This window comes from Protopterus annectens, chromosome 2.part0 (genome assembly GCF_019279795.1).
Source record: "Protopterus annectens isolate FY-2018-M chromosome 2.part0, PAN1.0, whole genome shotgun sequence".
Taxonomy (NCBI): domain Eukaryota; kingdom Metazoa; phylum Chordata; order Ceratodontiformes; family Protopteridae; genus Protopterus; species Protopterus annectens.
In genome coordinates, this window is record NC_056728.1 from 1,307,928,889 (window position 1) to 1,307,946,290 (window position 17,402).

Consider the following 17,402-nt stretch of genomic DNA (forward strand, 5'->3'; position numbering starts at 1 on the left):
AGGTATCTTCTGCAGCTTTGTCTGATTGGGACATGCAGGTATGCCTCCTTGAGGTCCAATGTTACCAGCCAAAACTCCTTGCCCAGCATGGGAAGAAGCTGCTGTAATGTGAGCATCTTGAATTTTAGTACGAGTAAGAATGTGTTTAGGATGGATAAGTCCAAAATGGGTCTCCAGTCGGTTCCTTTCCTTGGTACCAGAAATAGCCTGGAATAAAAACCTTGACTTTGTTCGTGAGTCGGTACCTCTTGAATAGCTTTCATGTCTATGAGCTTTGAAATTTGTAGTTGTGCCTCTGCCCTTTGATTGTGTGGCAGATTTGGCATGCCTCTCATTTTTGGAAGAGTGTGAAATTGAAATCTGTAGCCTCTGTTTATAACGTCCAGGATCCATTTGTCTGTTGTGACAATATGCCAATTTCTTGTAAATAATGCCAGCTTTCCTCCCAAGGGTGCTGCCAGCTGAGACTTGCTTGGCATGGAAAGGAAGAAGTCATTGGGTTTGTTTCCTGTATTATTGTGCACTGTCTTCGCCACCTCTTGGTGCTGGAGTTTGCCATTGCCTGCCTCTACATGATCCTTGTGACTGTCCTCTGCCCCTTGTGCGCCTGTATCTACCTCTTTGGGGCTTGTCCGTGGCTGGAAAGGACCAGTTTTTAGAAGGCCAATTTCTGCTAAAACGTGGTGGTTGAACCTGTAGAAAAGCTTTGACAGTTTGCATAGATTTGGCTTTTTCTTCCATTTTCCGTAGTATCTCCTCAGCATTAGTACCAAATAGCACATCCTTTTGTAAAGGAGCATCTAGTAGTTTAGCTTTCACATGATCAGGCAAGATTTGTTCCCTAAGCCATGCATGTCTACGAATGACTGATCCTGTAACAGCAGCTCTACTTGAGGCCTCTAGGGCATCATAGCCACATTGTAAGGTGTGTTTACCCACTTGTTCTGCACTATGCATCATATCCTGCAACTCCTTTAAATCTGGTTGTTCAGGTTGAGACTTTTTATTTCGTAATTGTGATAACAGAAACTGCTGACATTTAAGCATATGGAACTGACAATTTAAGGCCCTCATGGCTAGGGTGGCCGAGGTATATACCTTTTTTCCCCACCTTTCTAAGGATCTTGACTCTCTTTCGGAAGGAAGTGGATTCTTAGCAGTAGAGGCCTTCATTCCCTTGGGGCCTTGAGAAATGGTTTCAGGGTCAGCATTATGGCTCTTGTAAAGAAATTGGTAAGAGTTAGGAACTCTGTAGTACCTATCAGGCTTGACTGGGGCAGGAGGCAGGGAATCCGGATTAAGGCAAGCCTCCGAATAAACATCGTCAAGTATGTCCAAGACAGGAGGTATCGCCAGAGGTCTGTGTTGAGGTAACAAAAGAAATTCCCCAAGTCTTTTCTTGGAATCAGAAAAGTCTTGGCCTTCCCAATGGAAGTGTTCCCTCAAGGTGTGCAAGGTTTCCCCAAAAGAAAAATCCTCTGGAGGAGATACAGAAGGAATGGATTGCTCTGCATCAGAATCCTCAAAAGGGGAGTAAGAGTGTTCCTCTACATCAGAATGTTCTGAAAAAATGGAGCCCTGATCAGAAGAGGGAGAATCTTCCTCCACTCTGGGTCTCTTGTCTGGAGGGGGTTGGGAACCCCTGATAAGAGTAATTAAATCCTCAGCCATTTTAAGCATCTGTTTTTTAGGCATGGGGCCTGGAGATGGGCCCTGTGCAACAGGCCTCTTGGGATGCCTGGCTGATTTGGACTTAGTAAAGGCCTTAATGGAAAAGGAAGATGAGGGTCTAAAGACACCATGGGTGGAAGTGGACCTGTCCACATTAGGAGGCTCAACGCTCACAGTGGCTTCGGTGGTTGTAGTCTGGGTATGGGCCGAGGTACTTGCCGTCTCGGTTACAGAAGACACCGCCAAAGAAGTGTCGTCGGTAGTCAGGGACTGCATAGGCGTCTCGCTGAGAACCGGACCACGTGTAGCCGGTTTTGGCGTGGTGTCGGTGGAGACCGCGGACCTCGCGTGTCGGTCCTTGTCCTTGCGTTTTTTGGACAAAACGGTAGTCGGAGTCTCCGACGACATTTTATAATCAAAGGCTTTACCAAAAAGGTGTTGGGCGACCTCCGCCCGATGCTTAATAGTGCGTTTATTGAAAGTAGCGCCGGCGACAGCCCGAGACGTCGTGGTCTGGGCCTAAACAAGGTATGCAGAGGGAATGGAAATCCTTATGCGGTATTTGCTTCCCACAAGAAATACAATTGTTAACTTTTTCTGACATCGGTCTGAGGCAAGAAAAGTTTCCCCAATGGGGTACTTAGCTTTAAAGAAGACTTCGGTTTCCAATTTTTCGTAAATTCAGGAGCTGGCCGAACGGCACTTGCGAACTGCTTCTGCTTCGGGCACCGCGCGGCAAAAAAGACTGAAGAAAATGGCGTCGGCTGTGTCTTATATACCCCTGCCTCACTGACGTCAGGAAAGAAAGCGACAACAACCGACGCCGGACCTAGACTTTGGAATTCGGCCGACCGAGGACCCGCCTGACGGCAGAAAACCCATCTGTGATTACTGCAGCTGTATGCACGATGAACATCATGATGTCATGCAAACATACATAAGTAGGTAAATCAAAACAGTAGTTGCAAGCAAATACACCATAAAGGAATACCCCAAATAGGTTGTATGTAAAGGTGTTTGTCATAAGTCCTGTCCTAAGAGGGGATGGAGGGAGGGTAACCTAGACTGCAGCTGTATGCGCACTCGAACATCTACATTTATGGTAGGTACAAAACTGTACTATGTTCATCGTACATACAGCTGCAGTCATCACACTTGGGTAGAATCCCAAAGCTAAGTAAGAGTGGCTGGTACTAAGAGGAATTAGGAGGGGCTAGAATGCCCTGCAGGACTGCTGTGGTAAAGCCCGCTCTAGATTTTGAGTATAGTGGAAGGTGGTAGTGCTTGGAGAAAGTGTGCACTGAACTCCAAGTAGCTGCTTCCAAAATGTCCTTGGTAGGGACCCCCCTGAGGAAAGCTGCTGAGGTAGCTGTAGCCCTGGTTGAGTGGGATCTGATGTATACAGGCACTGATTTTCCATGAAATGAATAACAAAAGCGTATGCAGTGGGCTATCCATTTTTAAATAGTCTGTTTGGAAATAGCCTTTCCTTGAGCACCTGTGGCATAGGACACAAAGAGCTGCTCAGATTTTCTGAATGACTTTGTTCTGTCCAAGTAATAACGCAGTTGCCTGTGAATGTCCAAGGAATGTAGTAGTCTCTCTCCTTTGTTCTGTGGATTTGGATAAAAAGGTAGGTAAATGAATAAACTGATTCAAAGCCACATTGGATACTACCTTTGGCATGAAGGTAGGGTTGGTTCGTAAGGAAACCCTGTCCTGATGGAAAATGATGAATGGTTGCACAGCCATGAGGGCCTGTAGCTCCGAAACCCTGCGTGCTGAGGTAATAGCTAGAAGGAAGGCTGTTTTCCATGACAAATATTGTAGCTCTGCTGAAGAAGCCGGCTCAAAAAGAGGCAGTGTCAGCTTCTCCAATACGAAGTTGAGGTCCCAAGCTGGAGTTGGTGGTTTCCGTGGGGTTTTATATTTTTGCCCTCTGAGGAACTGCCTTAATAGAGGATGTGAGAATAAAGGAGGATCCGTATTGTATTGTGCTGAAATGGCTGAAGCGTGGATCTTGATGGAAGAGAAGGAGAGGCCACTGTTTAACATCTCAGTTAGGTACTGTAAAATCTGAGGTATATTTATTACCCGAGGATTCTGACCCTTTGCTTGATTCCAGGAACAAAAACGTTTCCATTTGGCGGAGTATGTTTTTCTAGTAGAGGGTCTCCTGGCCTCCAAGATGACATCCTGTACCTCCTTGGAGAGGAGAGTTTGTTGGTAAATTAAGGAATTCTCCATGCAGCTAGATTTAGAGTTCTGAGCTGGCTGTGAAGGGTCTTGTAGTTGTGCTGGGACAACAGAAGAGGAACTTGAGGAAGGATCCATGGTGGTGTGTGTGACAGGCTTTTTAGGAGAGGATACCAGTGCTGTCGTGGCCAGTCTGGAGCAATGAGAATCATTTGTGGCCTCTCTGCTCTGGTTTTTAATAGGACTTTGGCCAGTAGAGGTAGAGGCGGGAAGGCAGAGACTGTCAATGTTGTCCAATTGAAAGAGAGTGCGTCCACTTTCCAGGCCTGTGGATGATAGGTCCTTGAGCAGAATTTTTCCAACTGGCAATTTCTGTGGGTAGCAAATGGATCTATGTCTGGCTGTCCCCATGCCTGAGTTATCTTTGAGAAGACTTGAGGATGCAGCTTCCATTCGTGTGGGTCTGTCATAATTCTGCTTAAGTTGTCTGCCAGTGTGTTTTCCTTCCCTGGCAGGAATTGTGCCTGTAGTTGAATTTGTAATTCCAGTGCTGTGTTCCACAGGGTCATGGCTTGCCTGCACAGGGGGTATGAATGCATTCCCCCCTGTTTGTTTACGTACCACATGACTGTGGTGTTGTCTGTCCTTATTAATAGCTGGCCTGGATGCAGTAGGTCTTTGAAGGTCATAAGAGCATTTTGCACGGCTCGCATCCTTTGGTTGATGTGTAGGTGCATCTCTTTTTGGGACCATTTTCCCTGAATACACTGACCTGCCATGTGTGCTCCCCAGGCGTAGTCTGAGGCATCTGTTGTGATGATTTGAGTTGCTTGTGGTAAACAGAAAGGAAGACCTGTGTTTCTTTGGCATGCTTGAGCCCACCACAAAAATTCCTTTTGAAGGCATGGAATGAGTGGTATAATTGTTTCCAAGCTGTGGCTGTGCTGAGACCATAAGTTTTTTAGGTACCATTGTAGTTTCCTCATATGCAGCTTTGCAAATGGTATTAGTAGGATGCAAGATGCCATGAACCCCAGAGCCTGCAGGATTTTCCTTACAGTTAGCCTGGTTAAAGTTGCCATTTTGTTGTAGTATTGAGACAGTTGCCCTTGTTTGTCTGGCGTGAGGTAGGCCATCTGGGTTGTTGTATTTAAGCTGGCACCCAGGAAAGTTATCTGTTGAGAAGGTATTAGTTTTGATTTCTTTTTGTTCACTGTGTACCCCAGGCAGTTTAACAGTTTTATTACAAACGCCAGATGTTGCAATAGAAGGTCCTTTCTGTCTGCTTGGATCAGGCAGTCGTCCAGATATGGGTAGATTTGGATTCCCCGCTGTCTGCAGAAGGCAATTACTGATGCCAAGCATTTCGTAAACACTCTGGGCGCAGTAGATAAGCCAAAGGGCAATGCAAAAATTGGTAATGGGTTGAAACTGCAAGAAATCTGAGGTATCTTCTGCAATCTTGTCTGATAGGGACATGCAGGTATGCCTCCTTGAGGTCCAACGTTACCAGCCAAGACTCCTTGCCCAGCATGGGAAGAAGTTGCTGTAATGTGAGCATCTTGAATTTTGGTACCTCTAGATATGTGTTTAGAATAGATAGGTCTAAGATGGGTCTCCAATCTTTGTCCTTCCTTGGTACCAGAAATAGTCTTGAATAAAAACCTTGACCTTGTTCTTTTGCAGGTACCTCTTGAATTGCTTTCATATCCATGAGAGCGGAAATTTGCCTTTGTGCCTCTGTCCATTGATTTTGTGGCAGGTTTGGCATGCCTCTCATTTTTGGAAGGGTGTGAAAGTGGAACCTGTAGCCTCTGTCTATAATATCCAGAATCCATTTGTCCTGTGTAACAATGTGCCAGTTTTTTGAAAATAAGGCCAGTTTTCCGCCCAAAGGTGCTGCCATTATATCTTTGTTTGGCAGACATAGGGGAAAGTCATTGCATCTGTTTTCTAAATGACTGTGGTCTATTTTCTCCACCTCTGGGAGCTGGTGTTTGCCACTGTCTAGCTCTGTAAGATCCTTGAGGTTGTCCTCTACCCCTTGGGTGTCTGTATCGGCCCCTTTGGGGTCTGTCCGTGGCTGGAAAGGACCAATTTTTTGAAGGCCAGTTTCTGCTGAAGCGTGGAGGCTGCACCTGCAAGAAATCTTTAACTGTTTGCATAGATTTCGCTTTTTCCTCCATTTTCTTTAGTACCTCCTCAGCTTTTACACCAAACAATACATCTTTTTGTAGTGGGGCATCTAATAACTTTGCTTTGACATGATCTGGTAAGGTTTGCTCTTTGAGCCAAGCATGTCTACGTATGACAGACCCCATGACAGCAGCTCTGCATGAGGCCTCTAAAGCATCAAAACCACACTGCAAGGTATGTTTCCCTACTTGTTCTGCTCCATGCAACAAATCCTGCAACTCTTTCAAGTCTGGTTGTTCTGTTTGTGTCATTTTTCCTTTCAGCTGAGATAGCAAGAACTGTTGGTATTTTAACATATGAAATTGACAGTTTAATGCCCTCATGGTTAAAAGTGGCTGATGTATACACCTTCCCCCCCACCTTTCTAATGCTCTAGAATCTCTCTCTGAAGGCAAAGGTTTTTAGCAGTAGAGGCCTTAATCCCCTTAAGACCCTGTGAAATTGTTTCTGGGTCAGCAGTATGGCTTTTATAAAGGAACTGGTGAAAATCAGGAACCCGGTAATACCTGTCTGGTTTAACAGGGGCTGGAGGTAATGAGTCTGGATTAAGACTGGCTTCTGCGTACACATCATCCAAAATATCTAAGACAGGAGGAATAGCCAGGGGCCTATGCTGGGGAAGTAGTAGAAATTCCCTGAGCCTTTTCTTGGAATCTGAGTAATCTTGGCATTCCCAGTGGAAGTGCTCTCTCAATGTATGCAGAGTTTCCCCAAAAGAGTAGTCCTCAGGTGGGGAGACCGAGGGAATGGACTCCTCAGCATCAGAATCTTCAAATGGGGAATAGGTGTAATCCTGGTCCTCAGAATGGTCTGAAGTAATAGAAGCCTGGTCTGAGGAAGGGTAGTCTTCCTCCAACCTGGGTCTTTTGTCTGAGGGGGGTTGAGAACCCCTGATGAGAGTAATCAAATCCTCAGCCATTTTAAGCATCTGTTTTTTAGGCATGGGGCCTTGAGAGGGGGTCTGAGGACCGTGTTTTTTAACTTTCATTGCAGCTTTAGACTTAGTGAATGATTTGACAGGGGAGGCGGTAGGCCTGAAAACGCCTTCAGAAATGGCAGGCCTCGCTAAAATTTCGGCCTAAGCATGATCTCAGTACTCGGTGCAGGCCTCGGATGCCTATCCTTATCCTTGCGTCTTTTGCCTAAAACTGGCATCGGTGTATCCGACGACATGATATAATTATATTTTTTGCCAAAATAATGAAGGGCGAACTCCACCCGGCGCTTAATAGTGCACTTGTTAAATCTAGCACAAAAACGGCAGGCCGTGACGTCGTGGTCTGGCCCTAAGCAAGGTATACAGTAAGAGTGAAAATCCTTATGCGGTATTTGCTTCCCACAAGAAATGCAATTATTAACTTTGTCTGACATCGGTCTGAGGCAAGAAAAGTTTCAACGGGTACTTAGCTTTAAAGAAGACTTCGCTGAAATACTGTTCAGAATCTCAGGAGCTGGCCGACCGGCACTTGCGAACTGCTTCTGCTTCGGGCACCGTGCGGCAAGAAAGACTGAAGAAAATGGTGTTGGCTGCCTCTTTTATACCCCTGCCGCACTGACGTCAGGGAAGAAGCGACAACCGACGCCGGACCTAGACTTTGGAATTCGGCCGACCGAGGACCCGCCTGACGGCAGGATAACCCAAGTGTGGTGACTGCAGCTGTATGCACGATGAACATCGGCTCTGAGTCGGCTCCAAAGGGATCGGAGCCGAAGCAGGCTCGAGAACCACCGCAACCTCCTTTGGAGCAGACAACCATGGAGTCGAAGAAGCCGACCCCGAAACAGACAAGACTTCCTGTGGCTCCGAGACCAGTGGAGCCGAGGAAGGAGACATAGCCTTAGACAGTACCACCTGCGGCTCCGAGACCAGTGGAGCCGAGGAAGGAGATATAGCTTTTGACCTTTTCTCCGGAGGCTCCGATGAACTAGCCGGAGCCGGAGACTTCTTTTTTGTCTTAGACCTGGATTTCTCTGAGGGGGGAGAAGACGCCAAAGTTTCCTCAAAGGAGGGTTTAATCAAACCCTTAAGGATAAGTTTATTTTTTCTCTCCTGTAAAACCCTGGAAGAGAAGGCATGACAAACACTGCAGGATTCATGCAAGTGTATGGCACCAAGACAATAAACACAGATGGTGTGGCCATCAGTCAAAGACATTTTATACGCACATTTGGCGCATTTATTAAAGCCAGATGGCTTATGTTCTTTTTGTTCCTTGCCAGACATAAGTAAACACGACCGCACACTCAGCAACACAAGGAGGGAGGGTGGAAAGGGCTCTAACTTAAATGCCTGAACACTAAAGACACAAGATAGGGCAAAGGCCCTCTAACTTAAGCAGACCTAGCCCGCCAAACAGAAGGATTACCACACAAAACACAAGATAGGGCAAAGGCCCTCTAACTTAAGCAGACCTAGCCCGCCAAACAAAAGGATTACCACACAAAAAAACGCACTCAATCTCAAAAGGGAAACAACAGACAACATAGCTATTACAATAGCTTTTTGGAAATAATCAAGCAGTTATTAAGTCAAAAAGAGGGTACTTAGCCACAGCCAAGTCGAGACCACGTCATTACTCTAGGAGCAGCAAACAAGATCTGGGGGTTTGGGCGTGGTGCATCCTGGGATACAGGGTTAGCCCAGCCAATGAGAGACTTCGTGCTAGTTATAACGACCGAGTCGGAGCCGATTCTCAGCTCCGAGCCCGTCAGTAATGAATGTAGGCGAGATAGGATCACATTACATCACACACTTTCCATATCTATCCATAGTCCTGGAATCTTTATTAGGAGGATGGATAGAGGAGCTGGTCTCAGATAGCTCCTTCTTAGTGGTCGCCACCACAACCATGGAATCAACTGCAACACCCTTAGTTAGAAAAGCCTTATCTTTTGGAGCAGTAATGTATTTATTTGGCCTTCTAGGAGTAGGCTCTATGGAATATGGGGCCTCACAGGCCTTCCGAGAGATTAAGTCCATAAGCTCATCAGAAGGAGGGTCAACCAAGAGGTGGAAGGGTGAGATCCAAAAGCCTTCAGGTAAACTGGCTCCTCAGCAGAAGAGGGTGTGGACTGCCAATCACCCCTCTGTTTTAAAATTTTGAGGATGTCTCCAAAAGACACAGCTTCAGGAGGTAACCGTGGGGAATACTCTGCATCATCAAGGTAAGTGTCTGAAGTGATAGACTCCCTCTGGGGAGTCAAGATGCTTCCTTTTGCAGGTCCTCTTCCGAAGGACCTCCTCAGTGGTATACTCTGGGGAGGTTTCAGAAGAGGGGAGAGTCCCTTGCTGGACATCCTGAGGCCTGGGGCCTTTGTAAACCTGTGGAAGGGTTACGTGAGAGGACAAAGAGAATTGATTAGCAGTGGGAGGAAGATCCGATAAAGGTTGTGTCTTTGGCTGGGATGGAGTCAAAACCCTCCTCATAACCTTGAATGCAGACTGCCCCCACTCAGAGGACTCCCCTGGATCCGACAAGGAGGCTGTCAGAGCCAAAGGTATCCTCGGCACCAAGGACAGAAGTTGTGAAGCTGAGGTAGGAGCCAAACTCACCCACGCCAAAACCCCCAGAAACAGAGTCCGATCCGGAGAGATCCAAACCCGCTCCGAGGATCCAACCAGAGAGTGTCGGCTCCTAGACGTGTCCTGCTCCAATCAGAGGGAAACACTCAGGTTAGATATCAGCTCTGAGGAAACAGAGGGTCCTGGAGCCAATATAGACACAATCTGCAGATTGGAGTCTTTCAGCTCTGAAACCAAGGGAATGGATCGGAGGAGGAGGAGCAAGAACCGTAGAGAGGGGCTGTGTCTGGTCCAGTTCCTTTGGGCTCGGATCCAGTAAAAGTTTAGCCAGGGACGGAGTCTCTAACAACCTGTACACAACCCTATCCACATCACATCTTCATCGGAGAAGCTCCTGGTAGACAAAGTGGAAAGTGTTGGAGATCTGGACTTAGAAAGTAGAGGAGAAGGGAGCCGTGAAGTTTTTGGTTCTAAGGAGGGTGAACGGCTCTGGTGTCTCAGTTCTGTAGGAGCGAACGATGTCTGAGCCAAGGGTTCAGATGGCTCCATGATGGTCTTGGATACAGCAACAACTGTCTGCTCCAATGGTTCTGTTGGAGCTTTTTAAGTTGGCTCTGAAGAAGATTTCAGATCCGAAGATGAGTGTTTTAAGGACTTCTGAGAACGTTTTGAGGACTCTGGAGAAACTGCTTCTGAGAAAGGGTTTTTTATTAAGCCCTTTAAATTTGTTCTTCCACTCCATAAGTGCTTGTTGATTAAAACTGTGACATATGGAGCACGTTTCCTGAATGTGAAGAAGGCCTCAAGCAATAGACACACACACAAAGTATGTGTATCGCTAAGGGGAATTTTCTTCCTGCATTTCTCACACTTTTCAAATCCGACAGGTTTTCCTTCCCGCTTTTGTGACATAATGAAGGAAAAATACAATAACGAGAAATTCAGGGCACAAACACACCAGAGAGAGAGAAAAATATGAAAGATAAGCTTTTTCTTTTTTTAAATTGTCTTCTAATTTAAACGGATGATACAGGGAAAGGAGAAAGAGGAAAAGGGAAAAAAGTCCTATAATTTAAATGGACTAGTTATACACCCTCTAACAAAGGAGTGATAACAGGGGTGGGGAAAAATTACAGTTTTGTACCTACCATAAATGTAGATGTTCGAGTGCTAATACAGCTGCAGTAATCACAGATGGGTTTTCAGCCGTCAGGCGGTCCCTCGGTCGGCCGAATTCCAAAGTCTTGGTCCGGCGTCGGTTGTTGTCGCTTACTCTTCTGACGTCAGGAAGGCCAGAGTATATAAGACACAGCCGACGCCATGTTCTTCAGTCTTTCTTGCCCCAGATGTCAGGTGCCCCCCAAAAGGAAGGCAATACATAAATAAAGCTAATCCACAAATGTAAGCAAATAAAACATAGCAGGATAACCCAGTCAGCAGGTATGAAGAGGTATTCAAGCCCCATGGCCTTACCAAGTGGGGAAGGAGGGAGGGAAACCTGTACTGCAGCTGTATTAGCACTCGAACATCTACATTTATGGTAGGTACAAAACTGTACTATGTTCATCGTGCATACAGCTGCAGTAATCACAGATGGGTAGAGTCCCAAAGCTATGCATAGGGTGGTAGGTACTATGAGGAACTGGGTTGAGCCAGAATGCCCTGCAAAACAGCAGTGGCAAAGCCTGCTCTTGTTCTGGAATATAAGGGCAGATGGTAGTGTTTTGTGAAGGTATGTACAGAACTCCAAGTGGCTGCCTCCATGATATCTTTAGTAGGAACACCTCTGAGGAAGGCTGTAGAGGTGGCTGTGGCCCTGGTGGAGTGAGATCTGATACCAGTAGGGACAGGTTTCCCATGATAGGAGTAACAAAAGCGTATGCAGTGACCAATCCACTTGGAAATGGTCTGTTTGGTAACAGGTTTCCCTGGACCCCCTACAGCATAGGACACAAATAGTTGGTCTAATTTCCTGAAGGACTTTGTTCTGTCCAAATAGTAACGTAGCTGCCTATGGATGTCTAACGAGTGAAGCAGCCTTTCCCCCTTGTTTTGAGGGTTAGGGTAAAAGGTAGGAAGGTGTATGGCTTGGTTTAAGGCTACCCTAGATACCACTTTAGGCATAAAAGAAGGGTTGGTAGAAAGGGAAACCCTGTCCTGATGGAAGATGAGGAAGGGCTGCACCGCCATGAGGGCCTGTAGCTCAGAAACTCTACGAGCTGAAGTGATGGCCAGAAGGAAAGCTGTTTTCCAGGACAAATATTGTAGATCTGTTGAAGCAGCAGGTTCAAAGGGAGGCAATGTCAATTTTTCTAGTATGTAATTAAGATCCCAGGTTGGTATTGGTTGTTTCCTTGGAGGTCTTATGTTCTTAGCCCCTCTGAGGAACTGTCGTAAGAGTGGGTGTGAGAATAAAGGAGGATCCGTGTTGAATTCTGCAGAAATTGCTGAGGCATGTATTTTGATTGAGGAAAATGAAAGTCCACTGCTCAGTAGCTCAGCTAGGTACTGTAAAACCTGAGGCAAGTTCAATTTTCTAGGGTCCTGCCCTCTTTTCTCATTCCAACAGCAAAACCGCTTCCATTTTGCGGAGTAAGCTTTTCTAGTAGATGGTCTTCTGGCCTCCAAAATGACATCCTGCACCTCCTTGGAGAGTAGAGTTTGATGTGGTGTTAAGGAATTTTCCATGCAGCGAGGTTGAATGTTTTCAGCTGGCTGTGGAGGGTTTTGAAGTTGTTCTGCGTCAGCAGTAGAGGTATTAGAGGCAGGGACCAGGGAGGAGTATGTGTTAGGCTCCTCAGGAGTGGATACCAGTGTTGCCTCGGCCAGTCTGGAGCAATCAGTATCATCCTCGGCTTGTCTGTTCTTGCTTTCAAAAGTACCTTGGGCAGAAGAGGCAGAGGTGGGAATGCATAAACTGTCCATGTTGTCCAACTGAAGGAAAGGGCGTCCACTTTCCAGGCCTTTGGATGGAAGGTCCTTGAACAAAACCTTTTCAATTGATGGTTTCTGTGGGAGGCAAAAAGATCTATATCTGGCCTCCCCCACGCTTGGACTATCTCTGTAAACACCTGTGGATGTAGCTTCCATTCGTGTGGATCTGTCATATTTCTGCTCAGAGTGTCTGCCAGTGTGTTTTCCATCCCTGGCAAGTACTGTGCTTGAAGTTCGATTTGTCTTTCCAGAGCCAAGTTCCAAAGAGTCATGGCTAGTCTGCACAAGGGGTATGAGTGAGTTCCCGGTTGTTTGTTTATGTACCACATTACTGTGGTGTTGTCTGTTCTTATGAGCAATTGTCCTGGATGCAGGAAGTCCTTGAACGCTGTAATTGCATTTATTACTGCCAGCATTTCTTTTTGATTGATATGAAGGTGCTTTTCTTTTGGGGCCATCTGCCCTGAATGCACCTGTCCTTCATGTGCGCCCAGGCGTAATCTGAGGCGCCTGTGCTTATGACTTGTGTTGCTTGAGGCTTGCAGAATGGGAGGCCTGTGTTTACTTGACATGCTTGGGCCCACCATAGGAATTCCTTTTGTAGACAGGGAATTATTGGAATAATTGCTTCCAAGCTGTGACTGTGTTGAGACCATAGATTTTTAGGTACCATTGAAGTTTCCTCATGTGCAGCTTTGCACATGGGATTAGAAGAATGCAAGATGCCATGAATCCCAGAGCCTGCAGGATTTTCCTTGCAGTAAGCCTGGTACTTTTCGCTAGTATTTTGAAGTACTGAGATAATTGCCCTTGTTTTTCTGGCGAAGGTATGCCATCTGGGTGTTTGTGTCCAAGCTGGCACCCAGGAAGGTTATTTTCTGAGAAGGTGTTAGCTTTGATTTCTCCTTGTTGATGGTGTATCCCAGAGAAAGCAGTAACCGTGTCACATATGCCAGATGTTTCAGTAGTATATGTTTGCTGTCCGCTTGGATCAGGCAGTCGTCCGGATAAGGGTAAATTTGTATCCCTTGAAGTCTGCAGTAGGCAATCACTGATGCCAGGCACTTGGTGAATACTCTGGGCAGTAGATAAGCCAAAGGGCAATGCAGAGAATTGATAGTGGATTGAACCTGCAAGAAATCTGAGGTATCTTCTGCAGCTTTGTCTGATTGGGACATGCAGGTATGCCTCCTTGAGGTCCAATGTTACCAGCCAAAACTCCTTGCCCAGCATGGGAAGAAGTTGCTGTAATGTGAGCATCTTGAATTTTGGTACGAGTAGAAATGTGTTTAGGATGGATAAGTCCAGAATGGGTCTCCAGTCGGTTCCTTTTCTTGGTACCAGGAAAAGCCTTGAATAAAAACCTTGACCTTGTTGGTGCGTAGGTACCTTTTGTATGGCCCTCATGTTTAGGAGCTTTGTAATTTGCAGTTGTGCCTCTACCCTTTGATTTTGTGGTAGGTTTGGCATGCCTCTCATTTTTGGAAGAGTGTGAAATTGGAATTTGTAGCCTCTGTTTATAATGTCCAGTATCCATTTGTCTGTTGTGACAATATGCCAATTGCTTGCAAATAATGCTAGTTTCCCTCCCAAAGGTGCTGCCCGTTGAATCTTGCTTGGCATGGAAATGAGGGAGTCATTGAGTTTGCTTCCTGTACTGTTGTGCACTGTCTTCACCACCTCTTGGTGCTGGAGATTGCCATTGTCTGCCTCTATATGACCCTTGTGATTGCCCTCTGCCCCTTCCACGTCTGTATCTGCCTCTTTGGGGCTTGTCAGTGGTTGGAAAGGACCAGTTTTTTGATGGCCAATTCCTGCTAAATCGTGGTGGCTGGACCTGTAAGAAAGCTTTGACAGTTTGCATAGATTTGGCTTTCTCTTCCATTTTTCGTAATATATCCTCAGCATTAGTACCAAAAAGAACATCCTTTTGTAAAGGTGCATCAAGAAGTTTTGCTTTTACATGATCAGGCAGATTTTGTTCCCTAAGCCAGGCATGTCTGCGAATGACTGATCCTGTAGCGGCCGCTCTACTGGAGGCCAATAGGGCATCATAACCACATTGTAAAGTGTGTTTACCCACTTGTTCTGCACTATGCATCATATCCTGTAACTCTTTTAAATCTGGTTGTTCAGGTTGAGACATTTTGTTTTTTAATTGTGATAACAGGAACTGTTGATATTTAATCATATGAAACTGGCAGTTTAAGGCCCTCATGGCTAGGGTGGCCGAGGTATAAACCTTCTTACCCCACCTTTCTAGAGATCTAGATTCCCTTTCAGCAGGAAGTGGATTCTTAGCAGTGGAGGCCTTAATTCCCTTAGGGCCTTGTGAAATGGTTTCAGGGTCTGCATTATGGCCTTTGTAGAGAAATTGATGAGAACTGGGTACTCTGTAATATCTATCAGGCTTAACTGGTGCAGGAGGCAGTGAATCAGGATTAAAGCAAGCCTCCGAATAGACATCATCCAGTACCTCCAAAACAGGGGGAATAGCCAGAGGTCTATGCTGAGGTAACCAAAGAAATTCCCTAAGCCTTTTCTTGGAGTCTGAAAAGTCTTGGCCTTCCCAGTGAAAGTGTTCCCTCAAGGTGTGCAAGGTTTCCCCAAAAGAAAAATCCTCAGGGGGGGATACAGAAGGAATAGACTGCTCTGCATCCGAATCCTCAAAAGGGGAATAAGAGTGTTCCTCAGCATCAGAATGCTCTGATAAAATGGATCCCTGGTCAGAAGAGGGGGATTCTTCCTCCACTCTGGGTCTCTTGTCCGGAGGGGCCTGAGAACCTCTGATAAGAGTGATAAGATCCTCAGCCATTTTAAGCATGTGTTTCTTAGGCATGGGTCCAGGAGATGGGCCTTGTGCAGGAGGCCTAGTGTGATGCCTGGATGCTTTGGATTTAGTAAAGGCCTTAATAGAAAAAGAGGATGAAGGCCTAAATACACCATGGGTGGATGTAGATCTGTCCACATTAGTAGGCTCGACATAAGCTGGGGCTTCGGTTGTAGTCTGGGAAAGGGCCAAAGAACCAGCGGTCTCAGGTACAGAAGACACCGCCGAAGGAGTGTCGTCGGTAGTCAGGGACTGCAAAGGCGTCTCACTGAGAACCGGACCACGTGGAGCCTGTTTCGGCGTGGTGTCGGTGGAGACCACGGGCCTCGCCTGGCGGTCCTTTTCCTTGCGTTTTTTGGATAAAACGGTAGTCGGAGTGTCCGGCGACATTTTATAGTCAAAAGCTTTACCAAAAAAGTGTTGGGCGAACTCCGCCTGACGCTTGATAGTGCGTTTATTGAAGGTAGCGCAAAAGCGACAGCCCGAGACGTCGTGGTCTGGGCCCAAACAAGGTATGCAAAGGGAATGGAAATCCTTATGCGGTATTTGCTTCCCACAAGAAATACAATTATTAACTTTTTCTGACATCGGTCTGAGGCAAGAAAAGATTCCCCAACGGGGTACTTAGCTTTAATGAAGACTTTGGTTCCAAATATTTTACATAATTCAGGAGCTGGCCGACCGGCACTTGCGAACTGCTTCTGCTTCGGGCACCGCGCGGCAAAAAAGACTGAAGAACATGGCGTCGGCTGTGTCTTATATACTCTGGCCTTCCTGATGTCAGAAGAGTAAGCGACAACAACCGACGCCGGACCAAGACTTTGGAATTCGGCCGACCGAGGGACCGCCTGACGGCTGAAAACCCATCTGTGATTACTGCAGCTGTATGCACGATGAACATCGCTATCTATTTAAGTTAAGAAAAGACAGTAGAAAAAGAGTAACTATCAAATTATAAGCAAACTAATACAAAGTTAAGAAAGATAAATAAAAATTGAAAGCACTTAGCCCAGAGCAAGCTTTTGGAACCTCTCCACTGCATGGCAAGTGAGATCTGATGTGGTAAGGGAGTTGTGTTATGGGTTGGGAAAAATGCCCACGAGCTTAGCTGAGAACCTCAACCTTATGTAATGGCCGAGATGGATCCAATGGATCGGATCTGACCCACCAGAGAGAATAAAGACGAGATTGACAACATCACATCATCTTACTCATTCCCAAGCACTTCACATTTGCCGATCATCAAAATACATACAACTAACAAATGCCATCCTAACACCTAACACAATGTACATGTCTCACGAAAATACCTCGTCTGTTGCGTCAGGGGTATCTTCTTGCTGTATTGATGCAAATGTGAAAACAGGTTGACTTTTGTTCCATAGTCATTTCTTAATGGAACCTACAACATAAAAGAAACACAAAAAAAAAATCAACAAAAATAAATAGCAGCCGTAAACTTTAAATAACTCACAGAAAAACAAACTGCATTAGGACACAACTAAGGATATCAGGATGAACATTTTTTTCAAATTTAAATTAATGCATCAAGTTTATTCTCCAGTTATTCTCATGTGTAACTCAACTTTCTTCTAAACTGCTGCACTCCTCTGCCGTCCTTTGAATGAAACATTAAACAGTGACCCCATCTGCCTGAGTTGGTGGCAGCTCAGGTGGATATAAAAGACGCCACAGCACTTATCAAAAAGAGTTTAAGGTGCTTTACTAACTTTATATTCATTTTATACCATAAAAGCATTAAAATCAAATTTACACACTCGTGTTTTAGTCCTACTTAAAATTATTTACAAATTGTCAACATAAAATAACTATTCACAATTCTATATTACATTCTTTTTTATTTTATATTTGCCTTCAATCCCCACCCTTTCTTCCATAACTATCTATTTATTTCAGCTAATACATTATCCTCTTTCTTTTTACTGTTATATAACAAATCCTTACATCTTTTGTACCTCATATGAACTTGTCTATATTCTCCTCCTTTTTTAGTTTTTCCATTCTTGTCTTATCTATCTCTACTAAACATAC

At 45.6% G+C, this 17,402-nt stretch overlaps 1 protein-coding gene across 2 annotated transcripts in view; it reads right to left on the bottom strand.

Moving 5' to 3' along the window:
• EIF2B4 (eukaryotic translation initiation factor 2B subunit delta) overlaps nt 1-17,402 on the bottom strand; it is a 979,702-nt gene that overhangs the window by 427,971 nt on the left and 534,329 nt on the right. For both annotated transcript variants that reach the window (XM_044061494.1, XM_044061493.1), the window contains exon 6: nt 16,661-16,752. In XM_044061494.1, the coding sequence (XP_043917429.1) occupies nt 16,661-16,752 (92 nt within the window). The remainder of the gene's footprint in view (nt 1-16,660; nt 16,753-17,402) is intronic.